This window comes from Labeo rohita, chromosome 3 (assembly GCF_022985175.1).
Source record: "Labeo rohita strain BAU-BD-2019 chromosome 3, IGBB_LRoh.1.0, whole genome shotgun sequence".
Lineage (NCBI taxonomy): Eukaryota > Metazoa > Chordata > Actinopteri > Cypriniformes > Cyprinidae > Labeo > Labeo rohita.
Window position 1 is genome coordinate 962592 of NC_066871.1, and position 16279 is coordinate 978870.

The window sequence follows — 16279 nt, forward strand, 5'->3', positions numbered from 1 at the left end:
ATACTGATTCCAGTCTTTTGAATGGTGCAGTGTATAATGTTACAAAAGCTTTTTATTTCAGATAAATGTTGATTTTTGGATCTTTCTATTTTTTAAAGAATCCTTAGAATTGTACTCAACTGTTTTAAATAGTGATAATAATAATAACAACAACAACAACAACAAATGTTTCTTGAACAGCAAATCAGCATATTTGCTGTTATATATTCAAATAGAAAACAGTTATTTTTAATAATAGTAAAAGTATTTCAAAATTTTACTGTTTTTGCTGTACTTTGGATCAAATAAATGCAGGCTTGGTGAACAGAAGAGACTTCTTTAAAAGATATTAAACATCTTACTGTTCAAAAGGTAAAAAAAAAAAACTTTATTAACTTTTATTTATCAAATTGTAAGTAAACTAGACAATCAGCACAATATATTTTTTTCTAAATATCTTGGAAATATATATGTGACCCTTTTGTTTATTTATTTGTTTTTTGCAAATCTGAAAGCAAAGCTGAATAAATAAGCTTTCCATTGATGTATGGTTTGTTAAAATAGGACAATATTTGGCCAAGATAAAACTATTTGAAAATGTGGAATATGAATTTTTATATATATAAAAAATAAATAAGCGGAGCGAAAATCATCTTTAAAGTTGACCAAACGAAGTTCTTAACAATGCATATTACCTCAAAAAATATTACGTTTTAATATATTTACGGTAGAAAATTTACAAAATTTATTAACGTTTATTAATGGTTTAATTATTAATTAATGTAATTAATCTTTAATTAATATCCTAATGATTTTTGGCATAAAAGAAAAATCAATCATTTTGACCCATAAAATGTATTGTTGGCTATTGCTACAAATATACCCGTGCTACTTACTTTTGTGGTCCAGGGTCACAAATTTTATGCTGCATTGAGCTCAAAAAGACATTTAGCAGTTTTCACACCACTGCTAACATTTATGTAGAGCTAACAAGCAAATCCTAAAATTGTTCAGTGATGTTCTGGTAAATGTGTAAATGAAGAAATGGCACACACTGAATCACTTTAAGGACACCAAATTGAGTCACTCAAAAGAACTTTATTTCATAATGTTAAAACAAATTGTTTTCTGACAAAGAATTATTTTATTAAAAAAAAAAAAGAGAGATAAAAAAGCTATACTGAACTCAATCAATTCAGAGCATGTTTTTCAGTGCAACACTTGTTTTAGTGTTTCTTGAATAGAGCACAGTTCATGTAACTTTTTCTTCCAGAGCTTTTCAAAGTGTAAACGGTATCACACCAGAGATTATTATAAGATTTCTTTGTCTTGACAGCAGTGACTCTGAACTTCTCATATGGAGGAATCAGCACTTCTTTTGTGGAAGGATGCTGAGAATATTTTGTCAGCTCAGCACTTTCACAAGTGTAGATTTCAAAACAAGATTTAGTTCCAAAATATTTTGTTACTTTAGGATCAAGAGAGGAGGACGTAAATGAGCCGAAACGAATCTCTTTGTTCAGAACATGCTTATCAAAAGTAGCTCTAGTACCACGATACGTTGAATAGCATTTATGTTGTTTTTTCTTCAGAATCTGTATTGCTTCCGTTAACAGAAAGTGAAGTGAATACCATTTGAATGACTTGTGTTTGTACTGTTTTCTACCGTTACGAGTGTCGTCATTAAAGTGACGGTATATATATTTACCGGTGTACACACGAATAGCAGTTAAATGATTCCTTGTTAAACGACCTTTTGGAAACTTGACAACATTTTTATTCGTTTGCCAATAATGTTTAAAATGATGTGAGTTTTTCATTTCCTTCATCAGATATTTTGTCTTCACCAGATGTGCCATTTTCCTATGGCAGCCCCAATATTGGTCATCAACTGAATTCGGTACCATATCCAGTGGAAATATCTGCTCTGCAACAGCAGCTCTGTAATCCTGCAGCAACAGGAATCATAATGATTAATCATCAGTATTCATGTGTGTAATATTCATACTAGAACACAATCTTACCTGTCCTAGAGCAGCTAAAATGAGAAGAAGAGCTTCAATGATCAGCAGCATCTTGATTTAGTCAAATCCCTCAGATGATCTAGTAGATCTAGTGATGAGCAGATGCTGAAAGACAAGAAACACAACCACGTTTCTCAAAGAAATGTATTACTCCAACAGGAATATGTTACACAATCATTTTCTTAACTTATATAAGACAGTTTTAAATTTAACAGAAGTTATTAAAATAATTACGTGATTGAAACACTGATGGAAGTGTAATATTGGCCTTACCTGAGAAAACTGTTGCCTTTTTTGCCAGATTCTGTTTTTTTTTGTTTGTTTTTTTAGTAGGTCAACAATGAGAGGACAAGATCACAAAATGCATTCACTCATTGTCAGTGACAATGACTGTTTAAACCAAGAGATGAAGAAGGTGGCTTTTTTATATTGCTGATATGTGTGTGTGTGTGTGTGTGTTTAAAGAAGTAATGTCTGCCTCTGGTTTTTGGGGTTTCAGACTAGACAAATGAACCTTTCAATGTGATTTCTTGAGAATTCATATTAATTTTACGCAGTGGCAAATTCACTTGAAATTGAGTAATTTAGAGAAGTAAATAGGATGTCCCAACTCAAACCCTAACTCTGAGTTCTAAGAACATTTAGAAGTCAAAGATGGTTTTCAAGCATAAAAAAAAGGAAAAAAAAAAATAAATAAATAAATAAAAAAAACGCTTTTATTTTCCCCCATACATTAAAATCTAGGAGAAGAATTAGAAGAAAGTACTGTCATTTGATATTTATGGGTACACTAACTCAGATTGTGAAGTAAACCCAAATTAAGGATGCAAGTTGTGATGCAACGCTGTGAGGAAGAAGTGACCTGAACTGTGTAGGTCATTAAAAAAAATACTTTAAAATATTTTGAAACATTAAGTGGTCAAAGGCGGTTTTCAAGCATCAAAAATAGTAAACATGCTTTACTTTTATTTTCCCCATATATTAGAATGTGTCCTATGTATGTATGTATTTATTTATTTATTTATTTATTTATTTATTTATTTATTTATCAATCATTCAGTGGCATCAGTCACATTTTTAGTTAGTATTGTTGGTATTGTTACTATTACTGTTGGTGTTGTTAATGACTGGGATAGGATGATCAGTCTCAATAAAATGTTTTTGTTTTTTTGTTTTTTCCTGTAACTCATTGTCAGTAAGAAAGAACAAAATCTGATCATCTTCCTTTTCTAATGATTGAATCAGATCAGTAAGTTCTGTGAGGGGACACATTCAAACGGGTGGACATATTATCTAATTACAATATAAAACATTAGATCTCTTAGAAATGTAATGTGCTAAATCAACAATGAACTAATTTTAACTGAAAAATTGACTGTTTTCAATTTTTTTTTTTTTCAATTTTACAATTTAAAATGGTAAAACTTTACAGTTTTAAGTAAACAAATATGTGTGGTGTGCTGAAGAATGTGTGTCCTGTCATCCTTGTTACTTTGGTCAGTCCTGTGACTATGAGGTCAATCCTGTTACTGTCATTAATTTAATTAAAAATGTTTGATACAGCCTTCCAGGTTTTTCCATTGTAACTTTAACTATATTTTATTTTGGACAAAGCCCTAAGCCCTTGTTTTAACATCTCTCTTGTAAAAATAAATAGTATTCTTAATTGACATGTGGTCACCCTTCAAAATAGGATGTTCTTGGTCATCTGAATGACAAATATATTTGAAAAGTTGAAAATTTTGAAACAATCCCAGTGAAAAGAGGGACTAAAATTCTGCTCACATATGTGAAAACTATCACATAGTTCTAATTAAACTATCTGTAGTAATGCTTGTGTTGATAACAGGGTTGACAAAAAGACCAAAACTGAGGTAGAAAAAATAGTCATAAAATAATAAATTACATAGTCTGAGGTGGCACAATATAATACAATATTCTTTATTTCAGGGATATTTAAAAAAAATGCTGATTAAACTTATTTTATTTATTTTTTTCCAAGTGGAAAAGGCACCTATTTCGTGGAAACGATTTAATACGCTTTCTATGTATATAAAATCACTTGTGTTAATTTTATTTGATGTGAACCAAAAAGGACATCTCGTCTTTGACCCTTGAGAAATAAGGATGCAAGTTTTGATGCGACACTGTTTTCATGTTGGGAAAGTAGTGACCTGAACTGTGCAGGTCATTTAAAAAAATACTTTGAATTGTATGTTGTAATCTTCAGGTGACAAAATATACTTAATTCCACAGTCATAAGCATTCATCTGTTTTCAAAAGATAAAAATGTTGAAATTAAAGTAATTTCTTTAGTTGATAAGACTGTTGATCAATCCTACTGCCAGAGTTTCCTCATTTCTGTTCTTGCAGAGAAAACCTTTTTCTGTTGGACTGAACACATGAGCAAAAACATCCATTATACCAAAATTACATCATGTAGTTTTAACTTCCAGCTTTAAAGTGCTGTTTCTGTTTCACCTTTAATGGTTAAAAGAGTGAATCTTCTCAATGTCTATTAGAGCAAAGGTTTCAAAGTTTTCGAAAAAGGATTGTTCCTCCCATCATTTAATATAGCAGTTTGGAAGCAATATTTATTTCATTGTGAATAGACTGGCTGGATTTAAGGCATTTATTAATTTACATGTTATTTTTCACTGTAAAAAATATTTTAGTGTATGTTTGAAAAGAACTGTTTCAGTCATTCCACTTCACGTTCATTTCATGTTTATTTCAGAGTGTTATTTGTCATTTCTTGTACAATTTATTTGCAAGTTCCGAGGGGAAATTATTTCTAAACCAGTATTTTTTAGTGCTGGCCTACTGTCACTGATTGTTCAACATAAAGCAATGTTATCCAACTTGAAATATTAAAATATATTTGTATATGTATTAATGAACATTATTACCATTAACCAAGATTAAGTAATGCCAGCATATAGAACACTGTTGCAAAGTATTGCAAAAACTAAATATTACATTTTAAAGTTCTAAATTAGTCAGGAGTCTAATTATTCGGTCTAGTTTTAGATGTCAACAAAATAATTAAATAAATAATAATTAAAAAATATACATGTATACTACCAAAAACAAACAAAAAAAAAGCTTTGGAAACAATTTAAAGAACTTCTGCTCACCAAGCCTGCATTTATTTGATCCAAAGTACATGAATGAATAGAAAGTTCAGAAGAACAGCATCTGAAATAGAAATAGAAATAAATAGAAATCTTTTTTATCACTTTTAATCAATTTAAAGCATTCTTGCTAAATAAAAAGTATTAATTTGTATAATTTATATACTGACTACAAGCTTTTAAATGGTGCTGTGCATAATGTTACAAAAGCTTTTTATTTCAGAAAAATGCTGATCTTTGGATCTTTCTAGCAAATCAGAATATTAGAATGATTTCTGAAGGATCATGTGACACTGAAGACTGAAGTAATGATGATGAAAATGTAGCTTTGATCACAGGAATAAGTTAGTTATTTTAATATATATTCAAATGGAAAACAGTTATTTTAAATAGTACATTTTTTTTTTTTTTTTAATTTGACTGTTTTTGCTGTACTTTGGACCAAATAAATGCAGGCTTGGTGAGCAGAAGAGACTTCTTTAAAAGACATTAAAAATCTTTTTCTTTTTTTTCTTTTTTTTAAATTAAGATACTTTTGACTGGGAGTGTAAAAATACAAAAAACATATCTTCATTAACATTTATTTGACAAATTTTAAGTAAACTAGACAATCAGCAAGATTTTTTTTTTCTAAGTGTCTTGGAAATATATATGTGACCCTGGACCACAAAAACCAAGTTTTCCATTGATATATGAAAATTGTCTTAAATTTGTCCAAACAAAGTTCTTAGCAATGCATATTGCTAATCAAATGTTAAGTTTTGATATATTTAGGAAATTTACAAAATATCTTCATGGAACATGATTTTTACTTAATATCCTAATGATTTTTGTCATAAAATAAAATTCGATCATTTTGACCCATACAATGTACACTGCTCAAAAAAATAAAGGGAACACTCAAACAACACAATGTAACTCCAAGTCAATCACACTTCTGTGAAATCAAACTGCCCACTTAGGAAGCAACACACTGATTGACAATCAATTTCACATGCTGTTGTGCAAATGGAATAGACAACGGGTGGAAATTATAGGCAATTAGCAAGACACCCCCAATAAAGGAGTGGTTCTGCAGGTGGTGACCACTGACCACTTCTCAGTTCCTATGCTTTCTGGCTGATGTTTTGGTCACTTTTGAATGCTGGCAGTGCTTTCACTCTAGTGGTAGCATGAGACGGAGTCTACAACCCACACAAGTGGCTCAGGTAGTGCAGCTCATCTAGGATGGCACATCAACGCGAGCTGTGGCAAGAAGGTTTGCTGTGTCTGTCAGCGTAGTGTCCAGAGCATGGAGGCACTACCAGGAGACAGGCCAGTACATCAGGAGACGTGGAGGAGGCCGTAGGAGGGCAACAACCCAGCAGCAGGACCGCTACCTCCGCCTTTGTGCAAGGAGGAACAGGAGGAGCACTACCAGAGCCCTGCAAAATGACCTCCAGCAGGCCACAAATGTGCATGTGTCTGCTCAAACGGTCAGAAACAGACTCCATGAGGGTAGTATGAGGGCCCGACGTCCAAAGGTGGGGTTGTGCTTACAGGACGTTTGGCATTTGCCAGAGAACACCAAGATTGGCAAATTCGCCACTGGCGCCCTGTGCTCTTCACAGATGAAAGCAGGTTCACACTGAGCCCATGTGATAGACGTGACAGAGTCTGGAGACGCTGTGGAGAACGTTCTGCTGCCTGCAACATCCTCCAGCATGACCGGTTTGGCAGTGGGTCAGTAATGGTGTGTGGTGGCATTTCTTTGGAGAGCCGCACAGCCCTCCATGTGCTCGCCAGAGGTAGCCTGACTGCCATTAGGTACCGAGATGAGATCCTCAGACCCCTTGTGAGACCATATGCCGGTGCGGTTGGCCCTGGGTTCCTCCTAATGCAAGACAATGTTAGACCTCATGTGGCTGGAGTGTGTCAGCAGTTCCTGCAAGACGAAGGCATTGATGCTGTGGACTGACCCGCCCATTCCCCAGACCTGAATCCAATTGAGCACATCTGGGACATCATGTCTCGCTCCATCCACCAATGCCACGTTGCACCACAGACTGTCCAGGAGTTGGCGGATGCTTTAGTCCAGGTCTGGGAGGAGATTCCTCAGGAGACCATCCACCACCTAATCAGGAGCATGCCCATGCATTGTAGGGAGGTCATACAGGCACGTGGAGGCCACACACACTACTGAGCCTCATTTTGACTTGTTTTAAGGACATTAAATCAAAGTTGGGTCAGCCTATAGTGTGTTTTTCCACTTCAATTTTGAGTGTGACTCCAAATCCAGACCTCCATGGTTTAATAAATTTGATTTTCATTGATAATTTTTGTGTGATTTTGTTGTCAGCACATTCAACTATGTAAAGAACAAAATATTTAATAAGAACGTTTCATTCATTCAGATCTAGGATGTGTTATTTTAGCGTTCCCTTCATTTTTTTTTTTTTGAGCAGTGTATTTTTGGCTATTACTAGAAATATACCCGTGCTACTTACAACTAGTTTTGTGGTCCGGGGTCACATATTTTATGCTGCATTGCACGCAAAAAGTCATTTAGCAGTTATCACACTACTGCTAACAATTATGTAGAGCTAAGAAGCAAGTCCTAAAATTGATCAGTGATGTGCTGGAAAAAGATGTACGTATAAATGAAAAAAATGACTAACATTTATTCACTTAAAGGACACTGAATTGAGACACACACAAATTGTTTTCTGACAAAGAATTATTGAATTAAAAAACTATACTGAACTGTGTGAAACTGATGATTAAATCATGTCAATTCAGAGCACTTTTTTCAGTGCAACACATTTTAGTGTTTCTTGAATAATCCTAAAAGTCCTAAAATTCTATAAGTTTAAGTGTAAAAGCATAAATAAAGAAATGGTACACAGGACACAAAATTGAGTCACTTAAAATAACTTTATTTCATAATGTTAAAACAAATTGTTTCTGACAAAGGATTATTGAAATTCAGAGAAAAATAAAATGAAATTGATAATTAACTCATATCAATCCAGAGCACTTTTTTCAGTGCAACACTTGCTTTAGTGTTTCTTGAATAGAGCACAGTTCATGTAACTTTTTCTTCCAGAGCTTTTCAAAGTGTAAACGGTATCGCACGGGAGATTTTTATAAGATTTCCTTGTCTTGACAGCAGTGACTCTAAACTTCTCATATGGAGGAATCAGCACTTCTTTTATGGAAGGAAACTGAGAATATTTTGTCAGCTCAGCACCTTCACAAGTGTAGATTTTAAAACAAGATTTAGTTCCAAAACCTTTTGTTATTTTAGGATCAAGAGAGGAGGATGTAAATGAGCCGAAACGAATCTCTTTGTTCAGAACGTGCTTATCAAAAGTAGCTCTAGTACCACGATAAGTTGAATAGCATTTATGTTGTTTTTTCTTCAGAATCTGTATTGCTTCCGTTAACAGAAAGTGAAGTGAATACCATTTGAATGACTTGTGTTTGTACTGTTTTCTACCGTTACGAGTTTCGTCATTAAAGTGACGGTATATATATATACCGGTGTACACACGAATAGCAGTTAAATGATTCCTTGTTAAACGACCTTTTGGAAACTTGACGACATTTTTATTCATTTGCCAAAAATGTTTAAATTGATGTGAGTTTTTCATTTCCTTCATCAGATATTTTGTCTTCACCAGATGTGCCATTTTCCTATGGCAGCCCCAATATTGGTCATCAACTGAATTCGGTACCATATCCAGTGGAAATATCTGCTCTGCAACAGCAGCTCTGTGATCCTGCAGCAACAGGAATCATAGTGATCAGTCGTTAGTATTGATGTCTGTAATATTCATACTAGAACACAATCTTACCTGTCCTAGAGCAGCTAAAATGAGAAGAAGAGCTTCAATGATCAGCAGCATCTTGATTCAGTCAAATCCCTCAGATGATCTAATAGATCTAGTGATGAGCAGATGCTAAAAGACAAGAAACAAGAGCCTTTTCTCAAATACTAAATAAATTGTTTAAATGTGTATTGCTATTTTCTGACAGATAGCAGAACTGCTTAAAATGATGACTTAAATCTGTGATGTTCACTACTGAAAGTGTAATATTACCTGTTGTATTCTGTTTTATTTTTTGTTATTTTTCAGGTTCGCAGGATCAGTGATGAGAGAAAAAGGATCAGAAAAGTCAGTCACTCACAGCCAGACGACAAGGACTCTTCAAACCATGAGATGAGGAAAGTGGCTTTTTTACATTGCTGATAATGTGTGTGTTAAGCAATAATAGTTGAAGTGCATATTGTAGCAATCTGATTTCATAATAATTGCATGCAATGGTGAATTTGCATTAATTGTTTAATGAAAACAATAACCTAAGCCTGAGTTCAAAAGGGGAAAAAACAGGTTTTTCAACAGATAGCAATGTCAAAATCAAGGTCATTTGCCTTAGTTCCTAAAACTTGACTTTTGATCAAGTCTGGTACTTTATACAGACCAAAGTCACTCTCATTGTCTTCAGAAAATGTTAAAATCTGGTCTGACCCCGCTAGAAATTTTACGTTCCCAGAACGTCCTTAGAACGTCCCCGTTGGTGTCAAGGACGTTGCCTAGTAACGTCCCCATAACGTTCTGAGACGGTCACGATGTGGAGTTCTTTAAAGGTTTGGGGGACGTTATTTGGAGGACCTTCACAGAACATTCAGGACGTTCTTGGGACGTTTAGGGGACCATATTTTATTTGGAAATGTGACGTTCCCAGAACGTCCTCAGAACGTCCCCACTGGTGTCAAGGACGTTGTTTAGTAACGTCCCCATAACGTTCTGAAACGGTCATGATGTGGAGTTCTTTAAAGGTTTGGGGGACGTTATTTGGAGGACCTTCACAGAACATTCAGGACGTTCTTGGGACGTTTAGGGGACCATATTTTATTTGGAAATATGACGTTCCCAAAACGTTGTCAGAACGTCCACGCTGGTGTCAAGGACGTTATTTAGTAACGTTCCCAGGACGTTCCGAGACGGTCATGATGTGGAGTTCTTTAAAGGTTTGGGGGACGTTATTTGGAGGACATTTACAAAACATTCAGGATGTTCTTGGGACGTTTAGGGGACCATATTTTATTTGGAAACATGACGTTCCCAAAACGTTGTCAGAACGTCCACGCTGGTGTCAAGGACGTTATTTAGTAATGTTCCCAGGACGTTCCGAGACGGTCATGATGTGGAGTTCTTTAAAGGTTTGAGGGACGTTATTTGGAGGACATTTACAAAACATTCAGGACGTTCTTGGGACGTTTAGGGGACCATATTTTATTTGGGACAAAATATTTTACGCTTTGGAAATAGTGACGTTCCCAAACACATGATTGTTCTTTAAAGGAACGTTATTTGGAGGACCTTCACCACGCTGGTGTCAAGGACGTTCCCAAATTTAGTAACGTTCCCAGGACGTTCTGAGACGGTCATGATGTGGAGTTCTTTAAAGGTTTGGGGGACGTTATTTGGAGGACCTTCACAGAACATTCAGGACGTTCTTGGGACGTGTAGGGGACCATATTTTATTTCTTCCCAAACGTTGTCAAACGTCCGCGCTGGTGTCAAGGACGTCACCTAATAACGTTCCCAGGACGTTCCGAGATGGTCATGATCTGGAGTTCTTTAAAGGCTTGGAGGACATCATTTGGAGAACAATCACAGAACATTCAGGACGTTCTTGGGACATTTAGGTTATTACTATAGGAAGTCCCCTATTAGTCTCTACACTACATTCCCATAACATGTGCAGGACCAACCTAAAATGTTTTTTTGGTCCTATTTAGGTCCTTCCCCACATTTACTGAATGTTTTTAGAACCTTTAGTAACACATTACAGGAAACTACCAGTCAATTCAATTATTTTCAAATTGGCTTTATTGATATGATAATTTCCACAGTAAAGCATCAAAATGTGTCCAAATAATGGGAAACAGTAACAAGAACATATTGATTTATATTAATTATATATTTAGTGTGTGTGTGTGTGTGTGCGTGTGAGTCACTGTCTTTTCAGGAGGTGTCCCAAGTTGTTCTTCGGCTGCCTGAAAAAAGTATAAATAACAATATTTAGCAATCACTTCAATTACTTTTTAACTGCTTTTAATCACACTTAGGTGTATAAGTATAGATGACCAATATATATAGTTGTGCACATAAGTTTACATACCACTTGCAAAATATACAAAATGTTAAGAATTTTAACAAAATACGAGAGATCATGTTATTTTGTATTTAGTACTGTCCTGAATAAGCTATTTCACATAACAGATGTTTATATATACTCCACAAGACAAAACTATAACTGAATTTATAAAAATTACTCCATTCAAAAGTTTACATGCCCTTGAATCTTAATACCGTATGTTGTTTCCTTGGTGATCCACGACTGTTTTTAAGTTTTGTGATAGTTGTTCATGAGTCTCTTGTTTGTCCTGAACAGTTCAACTGCCTCCTGTTCTTCAGAAAAAATCCTTCAAGTCATTCACATTCTTTGGTTTTCCAGCATCTGCTGCATATGTGAACTTTTTCCAACAGTGACTGTGATTTTGAGATCCATCTTTTCATGCTCAGGACAATTGAGAAACTCATACATACTATTACAAAAGTACTGCTTAAGAAGGAAACACAAAATATGAAGAGCCTGGGGTGGAAACAATTTGAAATAGATGATTAGGGTAAATTATACTTATTTTGTCTTCTGGAAAACATGTAATTATTTATGTAGCTTTTGAAGTGTAGTACTAAATGAAAAAAATATGATCTTTACAAAAATAAAATATAAAATTACAGGTCATCATCCTGTTCAAAAGTTTACACCCTCTGGCTCTTAATGCATTGTGTTTCCTTCTTGAGCATCAGTAAATATGTTCAAGTTATATAATAGTAATGTATGAGTCCTTCAGTTGCCCTAAGTGTAAAAAGATGGATCTCAAAATCATCACGTATGGATCACATATGCAGAAGATGCTGGGAAACTAAAGAATGTGTAGGAGCTGGAGGATTTTTCTGAAAAACAGGAGGCAGTTGAACTGCTCAGGACAAACAAGGGAATGATGAACAATCATCACAAAACATTAAAACATCCAGAAAATGGCAAACAGTATTAAGATTCAAGGGTATGTAAACTTTTGAATGGGGTCATTTTTATAAATTCAGTTATTATTTTGTCTCGTAGAGTATATATATAAACATGTTATGTGAAATAGCTTATTCAGGACAGTACTAAATACAAAATAACATACAATTGTGATGTCATTTATTTATTTTTACTTTTCCGTGTGCAACTTTGACATTTAATACTTTTTTTTTTTCATATACGATATACACACTTTACTTACTTCCATACTTCATGCGTGGGTTTAACATAGTTGCATAGAACAGTTTCCCGCTATAAAATATTTTTGTATATCCTAACAACAAAAATATTTTATATGGTGAAAAAAAAACCATCTTGTTAAAACTATGAACTTACACTACCAGTTAAAAGTTTTAGAACAGTAAGATTATTAATATTTTTTTAAAGAAGTCTCACCAAGCCTGCATTTATTTGATTCAAAGTACAGCAAAAGCAGTAATACTGTGAAATAGTTTTACCATTTAAAATAACTGCTTTCTATTTGAATATATTTTAAACTGTAATTTTTTTCAGTTACATTTTCAGCATTACTTCAGTCTTCAGTGTCACATGATCCTTCAGAAATCATTTTAATATGTTGATTTGCTGCTCAAGCAACATTTATTTATTTATTAGTACTATTATAAATAATTAAAACAGTTTAGTAATTTTTTTCAGATCAGCATTATCACTGTATTATTCAAAACCTTGCATCAGTATTTTATTTATTTATTTATTGGAAAGAATTAAAGGAATTAATCACTTTTATTTTGCAAAAATGCTCCATAAATTGATCAAAAGTGATGATAAAGACATTTATAAAGTTACAAAAGATATCCATTTTAGATAAATGCTGAAAAAATATACTCTGCTGTTTTCAACATAATAATTATATTAAATGTTTTTTGAGCAGCAAATCAGAATATTAGAATGATTTCTGAAGGATCATGTGACTAGAGTAAAGGTGCAAAGAATGCAGCTTTGAAATCACAGGAATAAAATTACATTTTAAAATATATTCAAATCAAAAAAAGTTATTCTAAATAGTAAAAATATTTCAAAATGCTACTGTTTTTGCTGTACTTTGGATCAAATAAATGCAGGCTTGGTGAGCAGAGCAGACTTTTTTTTTATATAAAAACGAAATGTTATTTTTCATATTAAGTAAATGAGTAAACTTAATTTAATAAATGCATTTGGAAACATATTGCCTTGGTATGACAACAAATATAATAAAAATGTTAATACCGCGATTTCATTGCCTTAATGCTGTAAACAGAAGTATTTTTCAGTGTCTATGCACATAAAGTTTTACATAAAACAGATACGAATTCTCATGAGATCATGTTGCTAAACTTTAATACTTTGGTTTAGCAAAGTATGTTCACAATATTAGCTTAGTAATGGAACGTGTACTTCTTTTTCAGAAAACTATTATTACAGTAACTTTCCATGATATATAATTAATTTAGCAGAAATAACGTTACTCACCGTAGAAGGCTCTCAGCTGGTGAAGAAAAAAAAGCCTCAGTATTGATCAACGGATGCTGGGATGAACAGCTGGATCGCTTCACAGTATACCGGACCTTTGTGATTGGATTAATACATTGTACATATTAAAAAAATTGTAAACGTGCTGTTAACGTCCAAAATGTCCTTTTTTTTAAACGTTCTTATGTGACCAGAGATTAACCAATATAGAACTGCCTCCTAAAGTCTTATTGCGAACGTTATTGTATGACTAAAAGAGGACCATGTAAGAACGTTCTGTTAACGTCCCGAATGTCCTCTTTATATAACGTTCTTATGTGACCATAGAATAACCAAAATAGAACGTCCTCCTAAAGTCATTTTGTGAACGTTATTATATGACTAAAAGAGGACCATGTGAGAACGTTCTGTTAACGTCCCGAATGTCCTCTTTATAACGTTCTTATGTGACCATAGAATAACCAAAATAGAACGTCCTCCTAAAGTCATATTGCGAACGTTATTATATAACTAAAAGAGGACCAAATATAGAACGTCCTCCTAAAGTCATATTGCGAACGTTACTGTATGACTAAACGAGGACCATGTGAGAACGTTCTGTTAACGTCCCGAATGTGCTCTTTATAACGTTCTTATGTGACTATAGAATAACCAAAATAGAACGTCCTCCTAAAGTCATATTGTGAACGTTATTATATGACTAAAAGAGAACCATGTAAGAACGTATTCTGTTAACGTCCCGAATGTCCTCTTTATGACGTTCTTATGTGACTATAGAATAACCAATATAGAACGTCCTCCTAAAGTCATATTGTGAAGGTTACTGTATGACTAAAAGAGGACCATGTGATAACGTTCCGTTAACGTCCCGAATGTCATCTTTATGACGTTCTTATGTGACTACAGAATAACCAATATAGAACGTCCTGCTAAGGTCATATTGCGAAGGTTACTGTATGACTAAAAGAAATGTGATAACGGTTAACCATGTGCTCTATATAACGTTCTTATGTGACCATAACGTCCCAAAATGTGCTCTATATAACGTTCTTATGTGACCATAGAATAACCAAAATAGAACGTCCTCCTAAAGTCATATTGCAAACGTTATTATATAACTAAAAGAGGACCAAATATAGAACATCATCCTAAAGTCATATTGCAAACGTTATTGTATGACTACAAGAGGACCATGTAAGAACGTATTCTGTTAACGTCCCGAATGTCCTCTTTATAACGTTCTCATATGACCACATTATAACCAATATAGAACGTCCTCCTAAAGTCATATTGCGAACGTTCCTGTATGACTAAAAGAGGACCATGTGAGAACGTTCTGTTAACGTCCCGAATGTGCTCTTTATAACGTTCTTATGTGACCATAGAATAACCAAAATACAACGTCCTCCTAAAGTCATATTGCGAACGTTATTATATGACTAAAAGAGGACCATGTGAGAACGTTCTGTTAACGTCCCGAATGTGCTCTTTATAACGTTCTTATGTGACCATAGAATAACCAAAATAGAACGTCCTCCTAAAGTCATATTGCAAACGTTATTATATAACTAAAAGAGGACCAAATATAGAACGTCCTCCTAAAGTCATATTGCAAACGTTATTGTATGACTAAAAGAGGACCATGTAAGAACGTTCTGTTATCGTCCTAAATGTCCTCTTTGTAACGTTGTTAAATGACCACAGAATAACCAATATAGAACGTCCTCCTAAAGTCATATTGCGAACGTTATTATATGACTAAAAGAGGACCATGTGAGAACGTTCTGTTAACGTCCTAAATGTCCTCTTTGTAACGTTGTTATATGACCACAGAATAACCAATATAGAACGTCCTCCTAAAGTCATATTGCGAACGTTATTATATGACTAAAAGAGGACCATGTGAGAACGTTCTCTAAATGTCCCAAATGTCCTCTTTGTAACGTTCTTATGTGACCAAAAAATAACCAAAATGGAACGTCCCCCTTAAGTCGTATAACGAACATTGAGCACCAGAACTTTCGTAATCAAAAGAGGACGTTTTAGGAACGTCTCCAATGTTCTGTAAATGTTCGGGACATTCGTCACCTTTAGACAACTTTTAGGGAACGTTGCGCAAGGTTGCGAGAACGTCGCCTCCTACGTGGGGAATTATGTTTTGATCAGCTCTCAGCATACTGATGGATCAGTTTTATCTTTCTGCTCTACACTATAAAACGTTTTCACCAGTTTCAACTTAAAAACGTGAGTTAAGCAGCTGCCTTAAAATTTTAAGTTAAATCAACTTAAAAGTACAAGTCATTTTAACATTTATTGTAGTGAGTTGAAATGACTTGTAGTACTAAGCTGATTTAAAATTTTAAAGCAGCTGCTGAACTTAACTTTTTAAGTTGAAACTGCTAAAAAGGGTTATAATATAATTTAGGTTATAACGGTTCAAGGTCAGATCTATGACTGGTGAGAGATCCAGCTCATTAATAATCTGAGCCAAATCTTAAAGTGACTAGGAATACATAAAGATGAATCATGATA

At 34.1% G+C, this 16279-nt stretch overlaps 2 protein-coding genes across 2 annotated transcripts; both read right to left on the reverse strand.

Moving 5' to 3' along the window:
* Positions 1-1180: 1180 nt before the first annotated feature.
* LOC127162841 (NAD(P)(+)--arginine ADP-ribosyltransferase 2-like) lies at positions 1181-2384 on the reverse strand. The gene is made up of 3 exons (XM_051105719.1): positions 2277-2384; positions 2004-2108; positions 1181-1928 (listed from the first exon to the last, which is right to left on the reverse strand). The coding sequence occupies exons 2-3, from the start codon at positions 2052-2054 to the stop codon at positions 1206-1208; spliced, it is 774 nt and encodes a 257-aa protein (XP_050961676.1). The 5' UTR covers positions 2055-2108; positions 2277-2384; the 3' UTR covers positions 1181-1205.
* Positions 2385-8100: 5716 nt separating this feature from the next.
* On the reverse strand, positions 8101-9326 carry LOC127162840 (NAD(P)(+)--arginine ADP-ribosyltransferase 2-like). The gene is made up of 3 exons (XM_051105718.1): positions 9220-9326; positions 8974-9078; positions 8101-8898 (listed from the first exon to the last, which is right to left on the reverse strand). The coding sequence occupies exons 2-3, from the start codon at positions 9022-9024 to the stop codon at positions 8176-8178; spliced, it is 774 nt and encodes a 257-aa protein (XP_050961675.1). The 5' UTR covers positions 9025-9078; positions 9220-9326; the 3' UTR covers positions 8101-8175.
* Between the last annotated feature and the right edge of the window lie 6953 nt (positions 9327-16279).

Excerpts from the sequence above, each read along its gene's own strand:
- LOC127162841 (XM_051105719.1), bottom strand. The coding sequence starts at position 2,054 with ATGCTGCTGATCATTGAAGCTCTTCTTCTCATTTTAGCTGCTCTAGGA. Across the intron at positions 1,929-2,003 it reads TTTTAGCTGCTCTAGGACAG|GATTACAGAGCTGCTGTTGC; the intron begins GTAAGATTGTGT and ends CTGTTGCTGCAG.
- LOC127162840 (XM_051105718.1), bottom strand. The coding sequence starts at position 9,024 with ATGCTGCTGATCATTGAAGCTCTTCTTCTCATTTTAGCTGCTCTAGGA. Across the intron at positions 8,899-8,973 it reads TTTTAGCTGCTCTAGGACAG|GATCACAGAGCTGCTGTTGC; the intron begins GTAAGATTGTGT and ends CTGTTGCTGCAG.